Source organism: Schistocerca nitens, chromosome 2, assembly GCF_023898315.1.
Source record: "Schistocerca nitens isolate TAMUIC-IGC-003100 chromosome 2, iqSchNite1.1, whole genome shotgun sequence".
In the NCBI taxonomy this organism is placed as follows: Eukaryota; Metazoa; Arthropoda; class Insecta; order Orthoptera; family Acrididae; genus Schistocerca; species Schistocerca nitens.
The window spans coordinates 874209423-874228008 of record NC_064615.1 but is presented as its reverse complement, the minus strand read 5'-3'; the positions used below and the strand labels follow the sequence as shown (position 1 = coordinate 874228008).

At 38.3% G+C, this 18586-nt stretch overlaps 2 protein-coding genes across 2 annotated transcripts in view; one reads left to right on the top strand and one right to left on the bottom strand.

Annotated features, from left to right (window-relative positions):
- The window catches only part of LOC126237164 (BRCA2-interacting transcriptional repressor EMSY-like), a 409828-nt gene that overhangs the window by 66858 nt on the left and 324384 nt on the right, over positions 1 to 18586 (top strand). The window lies entirely within an intron of this gene.
- LOC126237167 (WD repeat and FYVE domain-containing protein 2) overlaps positions 1 to 18586 on the bottom strand; it is a 74549-nt gene that overhangs the window by 40487 nt on the left and 15476 nt on the right. The window contains exon 2 of the mRNA XM_049947024.1: positions 10514 to 10655. Within this exon, the coding sequence (XP_049802981.1) occupies positions 10514 to 10655 (142 nt within the window). The remainder of the gene's footprint in view (positions 1 to 10513; positions 10656 to 18586) is intronic.

Here is an 18586-nt window from a genome sequence, read left to right as displayed (position 1 = left end):
TTGTGAATCACATGCAGTATTCTCATCATCTTAAGAATAATACGAATATAAACATTTTGCCATGTACTGTTTCGTGTTTTCTGGTATCTCATTTAAATCCTGTCTGCCTAATAAACTACGAAACTAGAGTGAGACAACAGCAAACGCGATACAATATACATATCATGTCATGTTTATATTCGTATTATTCCTATGCCTAATAGTGATATAGTCAGAAATGAAGCACAGCAATTGACTAGATTTTTAAATCTAAGATGACTAATTTCTGTGCAGAATGTAATGTACTAAAGAGGCGCCTGCTAAGATTTTCAAACGGAGAAAAATTTTCACTAAACTCTCGTTCAGAACATCATCTATCATATGCAGTCTATTATTTGGTTCTTGTTGATCATTATCAAAGAAAGCAGCAGTGTAAGTAACAACAAATAGCAGTCTCTTGCCATTGTTTTGCTAATGAGACGATTCCTCTCTCTCCCTTTTTTTTAATTGTAAGCGGCGGTAGCGTGCACAAAAGCAAGCCATGCCGCGAGCGGCGACAGGCCGTAAACATGCACTATCAGAATGCGAATGCGACAAACAATGCATGACACAGTACAGTAATGAATTTTCAGCTTAGAGTGACGTAAACACCTATAACAAAGATAACGGCACTTATCAGATCAAAGAAAAATAAGCAATCAATTCAAACCAGACGAAGCACGCGAAAAAGGAAGGGTACCCGTATAAATACAGATGGAGCACATGACGCATAGCAATGGCTACCTGGTAAAGCTTAACTGCTAAGCTTACGACTCGAACCAAACTACTGTAGCTGTATCGTCATTCATTCAACCTAAATTGTGTCTCATATTACAATGGACCAACTTTGTTTCAATTTGGAGATGCGGCCTAAAACTATTCTCTCCCCTTGAATTTCGAGTCTGAAATTTCAGGTGCAGCTTAGATTCAGGAAAATTTTTTTTCCTTGATTTCGAGTCTCATTTTTCAAGTGCAGCTTAGATTTGAGTGCGGCTTAGATTTGAGTAAATACGGTAGTATTTACAGGCTGTGATGATTGCAAATTGTTAAAAATTATTATAATTTTAAATGTACTTTTGTTACAATACAAACAAATTTTACAGTATTACATGCCAACAATCTCAACAATGATGTAAGCTCTGGCCCTCAATGAGCAGCTGCACAATAGAGTTTTGCTTAGTGTACAAACCGTCAATCATGGGAAAAATTAGATTAGAGTTTTACTTAGAATTCCACAATTTGGGCAGTGGTATCTAGAGTGAGCTTTAAAAAACATTTTTGTTATAATTTGAACACTTCATTCGTGTCTTGGCATCACAACTTGGACAGAATTTGCTTCTGACACATTTACTGTTTTGGTTGCCACCACTGGAGCTTGGTGCTGATGGACTTCCTGTGTTTATTCTTCTAACAATGGCTGCTGACTGTTCTTTCTGGGACAGCACTTGTCTAGCTTCAATGTAAGGAATAACTAGGAGTCTTCCCAATTCACCGAGAAATATTCTACTTTGAAGTGTGATCATCTTTGTCCATGTATTAGTAGGGAGGTTAGGCTTTTGTCATTATCCTCAGCATTGTAGGATGTCTTTTGAGAAGTCCTTGGCCTAATGCATGTGATGTGAAGAAAGTATCACAAGTGACATTTTGTCTTTTTAGTTCATGTGTCAGATCTATGGCAAACCGCACACCTTGATTTTTATCAGGTGCTTGTCCATGTAATCTTCCTGTATGGATTTGTCTCTTCAAAACATAAGAAGTAGCATTACTACACAATGTCCATATTATTACCCCATATTTTAAGGGTTTGCTCAGTATATATTGCGAGAATGGACAACATCCTCGGAAAGCCACCAGTTGCTCTTCTGCGGTTACATCTGTGCAAGGATTACAAGTTCTGAAAGTATTTCCAGCTACTTATCCCACAGAACTCTTATAGGTGCCAACTTGTCATTTACTCTTCATGCTCTTCGATAAGACTTGTCAGCGAAATGATGCAACAAAATAATTTCTGCAAAATTATGGCAGGAAAGACGGCTGTAACTGTTTCTGATTCACTATATGATTTACACACACTAGCCAGTAATAACAGGCCAATACAGGCTTCAAGTGTGATTTCATCTAATGCTTCCCAGCTATCCTCACAAACTCTGACCCTCAATATTAGTCATTTTCACCACAGTACTCCAAATATTATCGTTCATTATAACTTGAAAAGGTGCTTTTATATCACTCATTCTGACAATAGCATACCCTGTCAGACTAGGAGTCAATTTTATAATGTTTGCACTAGGTGCTCTTCCAGTTAGCAGAAAAGGTTCTAAGCTCCATGTGATACTTGTTGTCTTTAGACTGAATCAGTTTAACAGCTTGCATATTGTCATTTGAGGTATCAGTATCTGAGCTAGTCTTCTGAATCAGTTGAAGGATGAATGTTGTCATCACTGATATAATTTTCTTCTTCGTAAATATTATCCTCACTGTCTTTTTGTCATGACAGCCACAATTACTATAACGGATACATGAACTGTATCTGTTCACAACAGTTGATAAAACGTAACAGATAGCAAAACTGTGCTATAATAATTTGAAAACAATCAGTAGCTTGCATTGTTGCGTAACCTTTGCACATTACAACAATAAGGAATCAGATATTTACTTTTTCATAAAAAACCATTGTGCACGTACCTCAGGCATGTAGAAATAAAACTTGGCTATGATATTCAGCTCCCCTTGGCCATACTGACCAGAGGAGCACAAGTTTAGCAAATTAAGTTTTAGCAAGAGGAAGAAAAGTATTTTCCCTCTCTCTCTCTCTCTCTCTCTCTTTCTTTCTTTTTTTTACTGGAGGCTTAAGGTATTTTGAATGTCTAGAAAAACGAAGTCACCAAGTTTGGAACAATACCATTTAAATACTAAAAAGTTACGGAAGAATAAATTTCTTTTCTGGTCATGTTGGTTTAAGTGCTTCACAAAATAGCTGACACCTCTGACAGAACAGGAGAAATAATAGGATGCAGTTTAGAGGAAGCAGAAGAGGCGTGTCACATTTTTTTGCATTGACCAAACATAAATTCAAAAACTAACTTACCAGATTTGTTTGGAACTATTTTTTTAAATCAAACTGATTTTGAATGCTTATTTTTTATTGTGATCAGGCAGAAAGGTTGTGGTTAACATTATCTGGGATGTAAAAGGAATTTTTCTAACTGATTACCCTGCAAAGGGCAAAAACAGTAACTGATAAATACTGTGCGATCTTCTGCACCAACTAGCTGAAGAGATATGTAAGGAATGTAACTGCATACTTGAGATACCGATACCAGAGGTAACTGAAGTACTATCCTCTCCTGTGCGGAAAGTACAGGAGCTGTCATTACTTGTCCACTTGACTGGAAGTGGCATGTCAATGGTACATCTAGGCATCTAGTGCTCAGAGACCAGGGAGGACTCATGGTGATGTACCGATCCCCCTAACCAGCAACTCTGAGGTGCTGTCTTTTACTCAAATTGAGCCAGTGGGACTCACTTCACCTGTTTTGGGCAAACCTCTTTTGTTCCGTGTCACCAGGAGGAAAATGAAGAAGGGTACGGGTCTATTAATAGTCAGCAATTCAAATGTATGGCGAATGATGGTACCCCTTAAAATGTTGAAAAGGCTATTCCAGCAGCCACCGAGGGAAAAGGATGCCAACTGCAGAATGAGGCGCACATTTGAACAAATGATGCCTGTTGTCTGGGCTCCAAGGTCCTACTTGGGCCATTCCAGTGACTGACTGAGAAGGTTGGGAAGACCAGCCTTGTGTATGGCATTTCAATGAAGGTCACAACTTGCAGCATTCTCCCCAGAGCATGTCCCTTTGGTTCTGAGTTGAGTGGTAGGACCGAACAAGAGTCTTTGAAGGCTGCGGCTTCCTGGACTTGCACCATGTTAAATGCCTCCCATAGGTGAGAGTACTAAAATCCTAACGGTTAACTGCCAACGCACTGGCAACAAAGTGCCAGAGTTTGAGGTACTCCTGAAAAGCAGTGAAGCTCACATAATACTAGGTACAGCGAGCTGGCTGAAACCCAAAATTGGCAGCAGTGAGATTTTTGGGGAAAATTTAAATGTATATCGAAAGGATAGGCAAATGGAAAATGGAGGTGGTGTGTTTGTCGCAGTAGATAAGAAACACAAATCCACTGAGATAGGCCTTGAAGCTGCATGTGAGATTGTTTGGGCAAGACTCAGTATCAGGGGTAGGCATAAAATTATAATTGGGTCCTTTTATCGCCCATCAGAATCATCTCCTGATGTAACCAAAAACTTTAGAGAAAATCTTAGTTCACTTGTATGTAAGTTCCCCAATCGTACTGTAATCTTCAGTGGAGACTTTAGTTAGCCAACAATTAATTGGGAAAATTAGTTTTGTTAGTGGTGGCTGTGATAAGACATCCTGTGAAATATTACTAAATGCCTTCTCTGGAAACTACACAGAACAGATAGTTGTAAACACCACTCATGATGAAAATATGTTTTATCTATTGGCAACAAATAGATGGGCGAATCCTTTGAGGATGTTCACGTCAAAACTGGTACCAGTGACCATGACACAGCTGTGGCAACAATGATTACCAAAGTACAAAGGACAACTAAAACAAGCATAAATATTTATACATTCAGCAAATTCGACAAAAAATCAGTAGTGTCACATCTCAAACAGGAACTTGAAACTTTCAGCAAAGGGCAGAAGCATGTAGGGGAACTATGGCTCAAGTTTAAAAGAAAGTTGACCATACACTGAATAGATACGTGCCCAGTAGAACAGCGCATACTGGGAGAGAACCACCATTGTATACAGTCACTGTAACGACACTTCTAAAGAAACAGAGATACTGCACAGTGTAAAACAAAACATATGGCTATAGAAAGAGCAATGTTGAATGAAACATGTTTGGCTGTCAAGGGATTCAATGCATGATGGCTTCAGTGACTACTACAGCAGAATATTGTCAAATGATAAACCCATCCAATTTAACCCTCTTACATGAAACATGAATAGGTGTTAGTGTCAGTGATAGTGAGAAACAGCTGAAATCATTAAAATTGAACAAAACTTCAGGACTCGAGGGAATCTCTGTCAGATTCTATACTGAATTTGCAGCTACATTAGCCCCTCTTTGAACTATAATCTATCATAGATTCCTCTAACAAAACACCGTGTCCAGTTCCTGGGAAAAAAGCACAGGTCACAACTGCCTACAAGAAGGGCAGTAGAAGTGATCCACAAAACTACTGTCCAATATCCTTGACATTGATTTGTTGTAGAATCTTAGTACATATTCTGAGCTGAAACATAATGAGGTATCTTGAACAGAATAACCACCTCAACCCTAACCAGCATAGATTCTGAAAAAATCGATAATGTAAAACCCAACTCACACTTTTCTCAAATGACATGCTAAAAGTTTTGGATAAAGACAGTCAGGTAAATGCAGTATTTCTTGATTCCAGAAAAGCATTTGACACTGTACCACATCTATGCTTATTTCCAAGTATGATTATAAGTGGTATCAAGAGAAATTTGTGACTGGATTGAGGACTCTTTGGTAGGGAGGATGCAACATGGTATCGTCAGGTGTGCCCCAGGGATGGGTGTTGGGGCCCTTGTTGTATATAATGACCTTACAGGCAATATTAATAGTGAGCTCAGCCTTTCTCCACATGATGTGGTCATCTATAATGAAGTACTATCTCGAAGAAGCTGCATAAATATTCAGTCAGTCTCGATAAGGTTTGAAAGTGGTGCATGGATTGGTAACTTGCTTTAAATGTTCAGAAATGTAAAAATTTATACTTCACAAAACAAAACAAAAAACATAGTACCCTATAACTATAATATCAATGAGTCATTGCTGGAATCGGCCAACTAAAACATGTACTTGGGTGTAACACTTTGTAGGGATGTGAAATGAAGTGATCATACATACTCAATCATGGGTGAAGCAAGTGGTAGGCTTCAGTTTATTGGTAAAATACTGGGAAAGTGCAATCCCTCTACCAAGAAGATTGCTTACAAATCATTCATGTGACCGGTTTAAGAATATTTTTCAAATGTGGAACCTCTTCCAAATAGGACTAAAGTTGGTTACTGAACATATACAGAGAAGGGCAGCACGAATGGTCAAAGATTTGTTTGATCCATGGGAGGATGTCACAGGGATACTGAAGGAACTCAATGGATGACTCTTGAAGATACATGTAAACTATACAGAGAAAGTCTGTTAAAATTTCAAGAACCAGCATGTGAGTCTAGGAATATACTACAACCCCCTATCTATCACTCACATTAAATTTAGAATAATTATTAAATTTAGAATTATTCTTGCATGCACAGAGAAATTCAAACCATCACTCTTCCCATGCTTGAGCATTCAGATATTGATATCTGAATGGAACAGGAAGTAACCATAATAACTGGTACAATAGGATACACCCTCTGCCATGCACTTCATGGTGGTGTGCACAGTACAGATGTGGATGTAGAAGAGGCATGAATTATAAAGGAAATAAAAGAGTCATCAGGGAAATGCATCTGCCCACAAATATGTTTAAGAAAAAAATTTGCAGCTGGATAATATCATTGAGTCCAGTGAAGAAGTTACAGCAGCCATGGATACATCACGACTGGGAGACAGACACTCACTAGAAAAATGGCATACTTTGCTCTCGTTGGGTCTTTTGTATGTGTGTGTGTGGGGGGGGGGGGAGGGGGGGGGGTATGGAGCTCATGCGCACTCAATTGCGAGGTTATCAGTGCCCTTATGAACATTAAAAGAAACAAATGTGGATAAAATTATGATAATATTATCATTCAGTGAGGATGAAACCTATAAAATGACACTCATTCACTCCCACCTAACTTGAATTGACCACATGATCACTATCACACACATGCTAAGACAACAGAGAAAGAGTAAAAGGTGCTATATAGAGATTAAAACACAAGTACAACGATGGAGGAGCTAAAGGAAAGGCACAGGCAAATGTCACTGGCTGATCACTTGCAAAAAACATGGGTGAGCCAGTCACCCTGTTAAAACATTAAAACCTTCTCCATAAAGGCTTGGGAAATTGGTCAATTCAGAAAACTCCAAAATTTTTAACCACATACATTTGAAGATTACCTAAAATAGAGGCCAGAGCTGTCAGCAAATCTGCCACAGCCTGCTAGTTGGAAAATAAAATGCAGTCCTAAAATGTGGCACACTGATCTGTATGCCACAAGCGTCACATACTGGAAGTTCCTCTCACCGGAGTAAGAAGTTATGCATCCCAGAAGTTGTGCATCAGACGAGTAAGGAGGAACTGGCTGGAAGGAGGTATGCCACAGCCACGTTGTGTGTTGTGGTCTTTACTAGACAGAGGGAGGGGGGGGGGGGGGCAAGGACAACTACTGTAGAAACAAACCTACAAGTTCAGATTATAATGTCGTCTCATCTTGAACAGCTTTGTTGACCAGTTATTATGTTAAGCACAAGTTAATTTTGGATTTGTCACTTTTTGTAACAATGGGAGGATGGTATCTGTAGCAGCGACACAACATTTTCATTTTCTGAAACTCTTCCAAAAATTTCTGGTGCATCATTCTGGTGATATCATCACGCCTTTTCAAATATTCTGTGGATGCCAGAGTTTTACACCCAGACAAAATGTGTGATATGCTTTCCTTACAATCCAAACATTTCCTGCAGCCAACATCTCTTCCTTGCTCCTTCTGAAAATACTTCAATAGTTTCTCGTAGCAATGACCTGATTTTGTATCACCACCAGAAATCCTTTGGTTTCCTCATAGAAACATGTGTGTGTTCACTGGGAATTGCTCAATATTTACAATTCAACATGATCCTGGTTGAAGTCATTCACGTTTCCCATGCATTTATTTCTCATCCATCTTATCAGCTTTGTGTTACTTCCACCTTACATCTCGAGACTGTTCCAGATATTTCTGGCATTTTAAGTGCTGTGTAATTTATCACTACCTGTACTGCAGATTTATGAATTGCTCTTACAAAATATTCATTCACGTTTCCCATGCATTTATTTCTCATCCATCTTATCAGCTTTGTGTTACTTCCACCTTACATCTCGAGACTGTTCCAGATATTTCTGGCATTTTAAGTGCTGTGTAATTTATCACTACCTGTACTGCAGATTTATGAATTGCTCTTACAAAATATTCATTCACGTTTCCCATGCATTTATTTCTCATCCATCTTATCAGCTTTGTGTTACTTCCACCTTACATCTCAAGACTGTTCCAGATATTTCTGGCATTTTAAGTGCTGTGTAATTTATCACTACCTGTACTGCAGATTTATGAATTGCTCTTACAAAATACTGATTTAGATTCCGAAGTTGCTGCTCGGTATCTATTAGCTCCCTGCAAGCAACAGCTGATTTGTGACGGTGAATGCCATGTTTTATGAGAATTGACAGTTTTTTCCCTATTGATTTCTTTCAGATATTTTTCCCACCACAGTTTTCTTCACTGTAGTTTGGTGTATGGCTTGAAATTAGCCACTTTGGATTTCTGGCTGGATGATCTAAATTCAGTGCTGTAGTTTTGATAAGACACCAATCTGTATACATTTTCTACATCCACATTTATACTCTTCAAACCACCTTACAATGTGTGGTGGAGCGTACTTTATTTACCATCATCACTTCCTCCCCTTCCTGTTCCAGTTGCAACTGGTTCATGAGAAGAATGAGTGTGGGTAGGTCTCCATGTGAGCTCGGATCTCTCTAATTTTACCCTTCATATTTCCATTTACTTCTCATATGTATTGAAAAGCCAAGACACTATGACCTGCCACAGACCACCACCTACCATGCTTTACACAATGGGCAAGCTTACAGCCTCCACTCTTTGTGATGAGGCACAGATATCCACCGTCTTGTCAACTACTCATATTTTCACCTTCATTCAACTACTTTCCCCAATGCTCACAACAGTAGCAGGTTCAAGCCATAACAGTCTGCCATTTGTCAAAGTTTCTTATGTCTACGGATTTCACAATTCGCAGTCCATATGGTCAATAAAATAATTCCGCAGTCAGCTGCCCTCTCCTTATATACTTTCCTTCCCAAGCCATGTCCACGCAGCATCGGCAGGCAGGATTCAGTCTCGCGATGGGCAGAGGCCATTATGTTTTGGCTCATCCATGTGTGTCTAGCAGTTTACATTCGTAGTTTGAAGTAGATTAAAAATGCTTTGATTTTTACCGTATTAGGAGTAATGTATGAATTTTTATAATTGCAGACATGATACTGTTTGGTAAGCCTCACAATCCAATTGAAAGCTTCTGCTTTACATTCCTTTCTGGCCAGGAGTTACTACTTCACAAAAGCTCTACTGTGGCAACAAATCCATTACACTCTCAAACAAAAAGAAACACTGTAAGCTTGGAACTACTCTGATAGCTGAACTGGTTTGCGTAACAAAGGACAGGGTTTGAAACATAATTCAAAGTTTCATTTCAGTGCACATCTCATGGCAAAGCAAAGCAACATGATCCCAGGGTGCAAAAGTTTGCGATAAAAATCATTTGTGGCGTAAATTCAAGACCATCATGTAGAAACCTGTTCAAGGAACTTTGTATTCTAACCACTGCTTCTCAGTATATTTATTCCTTAATTAAATTTGTTGAAAGTAATACATCTCTATTTCCAACCAATAGCTCAATACATGGTATCAATACTAGGAATAAGAACAATCAACATAAAGACCTAAAATCACTTACCTTGGTCCAAAAAGGTTTCCAATATTCAGGAACACATATCAATAAATTGTCAGCAACCATTAAAAACTTGGTTTCAGATAAAGCACGATTTAAACAGAGTTTGAAAGACTTTTTGATAGGCAACTCCTCTTGCTCCATAGATGAATATCTCAACAGAGACTGTTAAGCCAGCTTAAGTAAAAATATCTGTTAGATTTCAGTTTTGAAAGCACTTGGTCACAACAGTCAAGATTGCGTATTTTGCGTATGATAAATTTATTAATAGTGCGTAACAGTGTTTCATTCTGACAGCATGTTAATTTGTAAATATTAGCTGCTCCATTTTACTGCATTGCATTCACCTATTTTTGACAGTTTCCTGACAAATGATCATTGTAGTAAGTATTACATTCAAATGTTTTATGTTTTTATGTTATATTTTGTGACATGTTCCACACCCACGGGAATCATCTCATTTTTTGGGTCTATGGAACGAAAACTGAATCTAATCTAAATCTAATCTAATCTAAAGATAAAAATTTACATCTGTGTGCCATTTACATTTTCAGTTCTCTCTCTTAAATATTTGAAAAATAACTTGGGATTTGGAATTACAAAAGAAAGGATAGTTCAACTTGTTTTGTGCATTAAATGCACATGGACTTACAGATAAAATTAAAAAATATTTTGTATACCTGAATGAAAATTATATATAGACATTGTGACTTACAGATACGGAGCCACTTTCAATCCCTACAAAAAGCTGCCTTGTTTCCACACAGTAAAATAGTGCTGTGGCCCCAGCTGGCATGTAATGGCAAACACTGGGCCAGTACTGGCCACTATCTCTCTTCAGCCAAATTCGCACAGTCCTGAAAATATGAATGAATTTCGTTAATCCAAATGTTTCCGAAAAAATCAACCATTATGTTTAATCCGTATTCAAACATAATCAAAATCGCTGACACTTTCTCCATGAAAGTTTAGCTGCCAAATGACAAATCTATATTTTTAGGTCTCTATTCTACAAAATTTAACTCTCTATGGATGAATTCAACAAATCTGTAATGCTTACTATACATTACTGTAAATGAACAGTGGGAAGGATTTTCTAGTAATTGCCGCATGTCACATATTTGTAAGACTAAGTTTACAAGTGCATGAAATAGTTCTGAACTGTGAAAATTTTATTGTACCACTTGAGCAGTTGCATCTTGGGAGTTCCAAATAACGTGGACATATTTAAAAAATATTATATTATGATGATAATTTAGAGGTACAGCTGGAAAAACAATTTTTGTGATAAACTTAATTACAAAATTGTAAGAGTATTTTTTAACCACTACAAATTTGTCAGATTAGGCATTCACAAGAAAACTGCTGTTTTTACAGAAAATTAATCCAACTGCAATTTTTATGGAATAAATAGAAGTGTACTCATTCTTGTAGCTGTTGGAGCAGATGAATAGTGTGATTGTATGGTTGTAGCTGTTACCTTTGGGTTAGTACTGTTGTGTTATTTAGAACTGTTTCTGCAGAAGTAGTTTTCAAAATACATAATTCGGTAGACATTTTCTGTAACTTTCAGAGCTAACTGAGGAAGATGATAATATTCCTTATGGAGACAACACTTCAGTTGCTTCAAGAACATGTGAAGCTGTTAGATGGAGACCAGTTTGGGTAAACATTAGTAATGGCAGCAGTGCTTTTGGCCAGAGTATCCAGATCCAATACCATACTCTAGTGAAATCAAAGGACCTATTGACTACTTCACAACACTTCATTGACAGTCATCTTCTGGAACACACAGCACAACAGTTGTAATGGCACTCTTTATAAAAGAATCAAGGCAACACTCTCCATCTGACAGTCAGTAAAATGTAACAGCTTTCATATGTCAGTTGTCACTGTGCCACTTAATGGATTATATTGTTTTACTTCATTTTGTGTACCTTGTGTAGCAGATATGATAAGTCAAGGCAGGTGGCAGAATATACAGTCCAATCTCCACTTTAATAACACAGCATTATGGAAGGTTTAGAAAATGTGAACAAAGATCTTTTCGAGCTCGGACCACTCCAACAGCTGTCAAGGGCATATCTAGTTCAACATATGGGGGAATTCCAAATACATCACATAGCCACAACAAACAAAAGTACCACAGAAATTCTGGACATGAGAACACGCAAAGGATTCTTTAAGTCCAACTATTACTTGCTACAACTAAATATTAACAGGTTAATCCCAAGAAACAGAACAACACAGAATAAAATTACAAGACCAGACCCAGAATATTTGAAGACAAACAAAGACAAAATTATTGAAGAAATTAATCAAAATACAACTTCGCAAAGGCAATGTATTGGGATCAACCATGCAGGAAAAACAAACATAGATAGTGGAACACAACTTGTGATTAGGCCAATCAACACAGACTTCAGGCATGGAAGAAGTTTAGCAGTAACAGAATAATAGAAACACTGCAGGATTCCACAGAGTCCAGAAACAATCCACACAAGATATTAAGAGAGTGATAAGGGCACAGTATAAAAGTAAACTAAATGTAATCAAGAATGACTTCATGAGAAATTTCTACAGTATATTCAGGGAAAATATAAAGCTTATCAGCCTCCAAGTACCTGCTTTACAAGAACCAATCAATCTCTTGAAATAAATACTACAGAAAACTGTAATGTTCTTAAAAAGTACTTTGATAAATGCTTCAAGTGCAAGAAGCTTAAAGAAAAATCACACTTCATGAAAATTACAAAGAAAAAGTAAAAGGGATTCAGTTAGGACAAACACAGGCAAACAAGACAATCATAAAATGCCTAGCATTTGCAGATGACATGACAATACTCAGCAACAATAGACAAGAAGTACTGAAGCATTGGAATACAAAAAAAAAGTCTACCAAATTAGGTCTATAGATATCACATGAAAAAACACAATACATGGAAAGAACGAATGTCACACAAACCATGCACATAAATACAGAAAGCCTAACAGAGTGGAAAAATTTAAGTATGTATGGGAATATACACAAATCTATTATCTATACTTCACAAGCCACCATACAGTATGTGGCTGTCTATATGCCTTGGTGTGAGCCCTAATTTCTAGTATCTTATCTTCACAGTCCTTATGAAAAATTTATGTTGGTGGCAGTAGAATCGTTCATCGGTCAGTAGAATCATTCAGCAGGCAGCTTCAGTTACTGGTTCTCTTAAATATTCTCAATAGTGTTCCTTGAAAAGAACATTGTCTTCCATTTAGGGATACCCATTAGAATTCTTGAAGCTTCTCCATAATACTTGCATTTTGTTCGAACATATCAGTAACAACTCTCACAACCCACCTCTGAACTGCTTCAATTTCTTCCTTCAATCTGATCCCAACACTTGAGCAGTACCCCAGGATAGCTCTCAATAGCGTCCTATATGCAGTCTCCTTCTAAAATCCACCCAATAAACAGAAGTCAACCATTCACCTTCTGTACCACATTCCTCCCATGCTCGTTCCACTTCATATCGCTCTGCAACATTATACACAGTTATTTAAAAAGCAGGGCACCACTCTATCCGAATATTATGGGTTTCTCTTTTTACTCATCCACATTAACTTACATTTTCCTACACATAGAGCTAGTTGCCATTCATCACACCAATTGAAATTTTGCCTCAGTCATCTTCTATCCTCTCACAGTCACTCAACTTCGACACCTTCCCTTACACAACAGCAGCATCAGCAGCAGCAAACAATCACAAACTGCTGCCCATCCTGACCACTAGATCATTTACGAATATAGAAAATAACTGTGGTCCTATCACACTTCCCTGGGGTACTCCTGATGATGAACACTTGCTGTTGAGGGCAACATACTGGGTTCTATTACTTACAAAGTCTTCGAGCCACTCTCATATTTGAGAATCTATTCAATATGCTTGTACCTCCATTAACAGTCTGCAGTGGGACACCATGTCAATTGCTTTCTGAAAATCTAGAAATATGGAATATGTCTGTTGCCCTTCATCCAAAGTTTGCAGGATATCATGTGAGAAAAGGGCAAGCGGAGTTTCACACAAAGATCCTTTCTAAAAACATGCTGATTCGTGGATGTAAGCTTCTCAGTCTCTAGGACATTTATTATATTTGACCTGAGAATACATCCTAGAATTCCGCAGCAAACCAATGTGAAGGACATTGGTATGTAATTTTTCTATGACCATTCTTTTACCTTACTTATATACAGGAGCCACTTGCACTTTTTTATAGTTGCTTTGGACTTTGTACTGTGCGAGAGATTTGCAATAACTGCAAGCTAACTAAGGAGCCAATGCTGTAGAGAACTTTCTGTAAAACTAAACTTGTATTCCATACATACATGGCAACTTCTTTGTTCTCAACACTTTCAGTTGTTTCTCTGTGCCTGGGGTGCTTATTACTACGTCGTCCATATGGGAGTCAGTCTGATGGTCAAATGATGGTATGTTTGTATGAATCTCTTTTTGTGAAAGATTTCCAATTTCACTAATATTAGGTTTCTCAAAAATCTTGGAAATGCTAATGTATAATAGATTAGTTGATTATCTGGACAAATACAACAATCTCATACCATCACAGCACAGTTTTAGAACGAGTAAATCTACAGAATCAGCAATTGCCAGTCTGACAAAATACATTATGCAGTCCTTAGATGAAAAACAAGTTCTATCTGAAATGTTTCAGCATCTCCCCAAAGCATTCGACACTACAGACCATGAAAGCCTGAAAAGAAAATTGGAAAACTATGGTATTCGAGGGCAAGCAGGGAAGTGGATAGAATCATACCTATGCAACAGGAAGCAATGTGTATCAATAGGGCACGCATATGAGTCAGAAAACAAAACCATCAAATATGGAGTGCCGCAGGGATCGGTAACGGGGCCATTCTGTTTGTTAATGACATTAAGTGTTGAAGAGAAAGATACGAAGATACTGTATGCAGCTGACATGACAATACTGAACAATGACTAAACTGTGACACAGCTTGAGAGAAGAGCACAGCAGCTCAATGGCTCCTGGAAAATGGATTGTTTTAAACCTAAAAAGGACTATGTATGCAGTGTTCAGAAATAAAGAGAAGGCTGGCACTTGGGTTTAGAGACTAGAAGAAGTAGAATCCACTAGATTCTTAGGTATTGCCGTGATAGCAAGCTGAAATGGAAACAACTTACTAATTCCGTACGTAAGAAACTCAGCTCCATCATATTTATAATGAGGTAGCTAACACAGTATGTAGGGAAACTCAAACATTCAAGAAGAAAGACTTCTGAAACATGCAGAAAATGCTTCAAAAGACTAGGCATCTTAACTTTTTCCTCCTTTTAAATATATAAAACTACACTACAGTTCACAAAAGACAGTGCAGAGTGGACTACAAATGCTAGTGTATAACCCACAACACACAAAGGAAGAATGGCATACAAAGCATACCCTACCGAGTGATAGTGCTTGAAAAAGGATGCCAGTACTCAGGTATCAAATTACTAACAAGTATGCCTAAAAAACTACATGACAATGTACACGACACTAAGTTTTCAAATAACCTAAAAGACTACCTGGTGGAAAAAGAATTCTACAGTGTAGTTAACAACTGCTCACATTAATTTTTTAAATACTGTTGATTATAATCAATGATGTTAGAATTGCTAGGAAGTATGTGATAATGAAGGTTTTTGTATTTTGACTTTTCCTATATTACATGTACATTCACTGTACACCATGTAATCCTACAGGACCAAATAAAATAGCTATGAGGTCAAAGATATTTCCATAGTGTGTGGGCTGCCAAACTAGCTAAGACTGTCTTATGTGCCTCCGGAATGAATCCGTAGATGCCCTAGTCTACACTCTGTAGGTTGTTGTTGCCTCCAACTAGTATTGCATGATCTGGATACTGAATAGACTTTCTTTGAATGACTCTAGACCTGTCACAGAGGAAAAGGACGGCTGGTAAAGACGTCCAACAATTTACATGGTTTCACCTAGATCTGTTATATGCAGCCAGGTAAGTTCACTGTCACACTCAACTTCAACCACAATAGAGAGAATAATTTATTCAACGGTAATGAAAACTGCCCCTCCTATGGAGCCTAATCTGTCTTTCCGATATACATTCCATGACTCATTAAATATCTCAGAACTTTCAATTGTGTGTTTAAGCCAGCTCTCAATTTCAAGAATAATCTGAGACCAAGAAATTTCCTGAACTATGTTACAAATACTGCAACAATTTACTGATAAAATTTTGACAGCCTAAGTGTATTTACGCTGAACACATTCTGACTTTTATACCTGCATTTCGACTGGTGAGTGTTCATCAGAGTTCCTCAAACTAGTGCCTAGCCTAAGAAACTCCATAGGACTCAACAAGTTCTCTGCTACCCAAGTAGGTGCCTCCTTTATGCACTCACCCCTGACCTATCAAGGGGGAGTCCTGCAAATCTTCACCTGATTGCGCAGGTCCAGGAATCTGTAAGCAAGACTGTTAGTGTTGATGAAGTCTTTGGTTGAGACCCAATCAGCTCCAAACCAAAGGAAACCAATCAACTCCGGGAACAATGTTGCAAATCACAAGATCTGCTTGCACCCCATGCGCGAGGCCAGCAGCCTTCCCCATATCTGCCTGTATGAACTGACAATGGCCTCAGTACCCAATCAACAAGCAACGCTGTGCTGACATGAGCCACAACTTGCAGATGATTGCACCCTCCATGTTCGATAGGCACAGGCAAGGTTACCGTATTTACTCGAATCTAAGCTGCACTCAAATCTAAGCAGCACCTGAAAAATGAGACTCGAAATCGGGGAAAAAACATTTTCCCGAATCTTAGCCGCTCCTGAAATTTGAGACTCGAAATTCAAGGTGAGAGAAAAGTTTTAGACCGCCCCTCCAAATCGAAACAAAGTTGGTCAATTGCAACGTGAAACACAATTGAGGTCGAATGGATGAAGATACAGCTACAGTAGTTTGGTTCGAGTCGTAAGTTTGACAGTTAAGCTTTAGCAAGTAGCCATTGCTGCGTCAGGCACTTCCTTTTTCGCGTGCTTCATCTGGTTTGAATCGATTGCTTATTTTGCTTTGATCTGATAAGTGTCGTTCTCTTTGTTATAGGGGTTTACGTCACTCTAAGCTGAAAATGCATTATTGTACTGCGTCATACATTGTTTGTCGCATTCTGATAATGAGTGTTCATGACCTGCCGCCGCTCGCGGCATGGCTTGCTTTTGTGCGCGCTACCGCGGCTTACAATAAAAAAAGAGAGGAATTGTCTCATAAGCGAAACAATTGCATGATACTGCTATTTGTTGTTCCTTACACTGCTGCTTTCGTTGATAATGATCAACAAGAACCAAATAATACACTGTGTGTGATAGAACATGTTCTGAACAAGAGTTTAGCGAAAAATTTTCTCCGTTTGAAAATCTTTGTAGATGCCTCTTTCGTACATTACATTCTGCACAGACATTAGAGTCATCTTATATTTAAGAATCTAGTCAGTTGCCATGTTTCATTTCTGACTGTATCACTATTCAACATAAGAATAATACGAATATAAACATGACATGATATGTATATTCTTCCGCTTTTGCTGTTGTCTCACTCTAGTTTCGTAGTTTATTAGACAGACAGGATTTAAATGAGATAGCAGCAAACACGAAAGAATACATGGCATAATGTTTACATTCTTCTACCTTTTCTTTTAATTTATTTACTGACGCAGAGGTTTTGGCGCCAGTATTTATCTTTGTGCTTGCAAAGCATACCTGTGTTGCGCTACATGTATTTGATGGCAGAAGTTAGTTGTGGCGACACCTACAAACATTTTTCAGAACTTCCGCTTACTCTGCACTCGATTCTAAGCCGCAGGCGGTTTTTGGATTACAAAAACCGGAAAAAAAGTGCGGCTTAGATTCGAGTAAATACGGTACCCAACAACTTGAATGAGGCGCCCTGGTAGACAGAATGCATGTTGGCTTTCTTTTCAGCCCTGAATGCTATCTTCCCAAGGAGATCCATAATGTGCCTACTTGCATACTTGAACCCTGCTAAACGATCGGCCCTCCACCTCAAGCAAACGTGAACACACAATCATTACCCACTCACCCTGCTGTGAGGGTAGATCCACAGTGTTGGGTACACTAGGAGGTGCCTTGGCAGCAGAGCCCATGGGCAAAAGGCGAACAAACAACACCTGGGGTGTCCCATGCGACATCAGATTTTCCATCATCGCTGCATTCTGAGGTAGCAGCTGGAATGCAGTGAACCGAAACCAAAAGTGCTTTTGGCAGTTCACAAACTGCCGCCAGTTTCTCCTGGGTCTACACACAGCAGGCACACATCCTATCCATGCTAACAAGACTAACTGAAGAAGTAAACTATAAAAGCAGACAGAAATATAGGTAGACTGCCTGGGTTTACACTTCCAGATAAAAGTGCAAGATTAAACCTCTTAAATAGAAAAACAGATATGAAATTGAAGAAATATACTACTAGTAAATCACAGGGAAAGCTATATGTAACTTCCAGCTCTGGAGATGTGAACAGGTGACCGTAGAGAGTCTGACAGTCTGGCTTACTAAACAAATGGATGCTTGTCTTCAAAACAAAGCAAATGAGCAACTACTACACTACAGAGTGAATGAATTTACACTTACAAAACAGGAGATTAGACCTCTTAAATAGAAAAAAATTGTGATTAATTTAAGAAATATATTGCACGTAATATAACAGGGAAAGCTAAATACGAGAATCAAACAT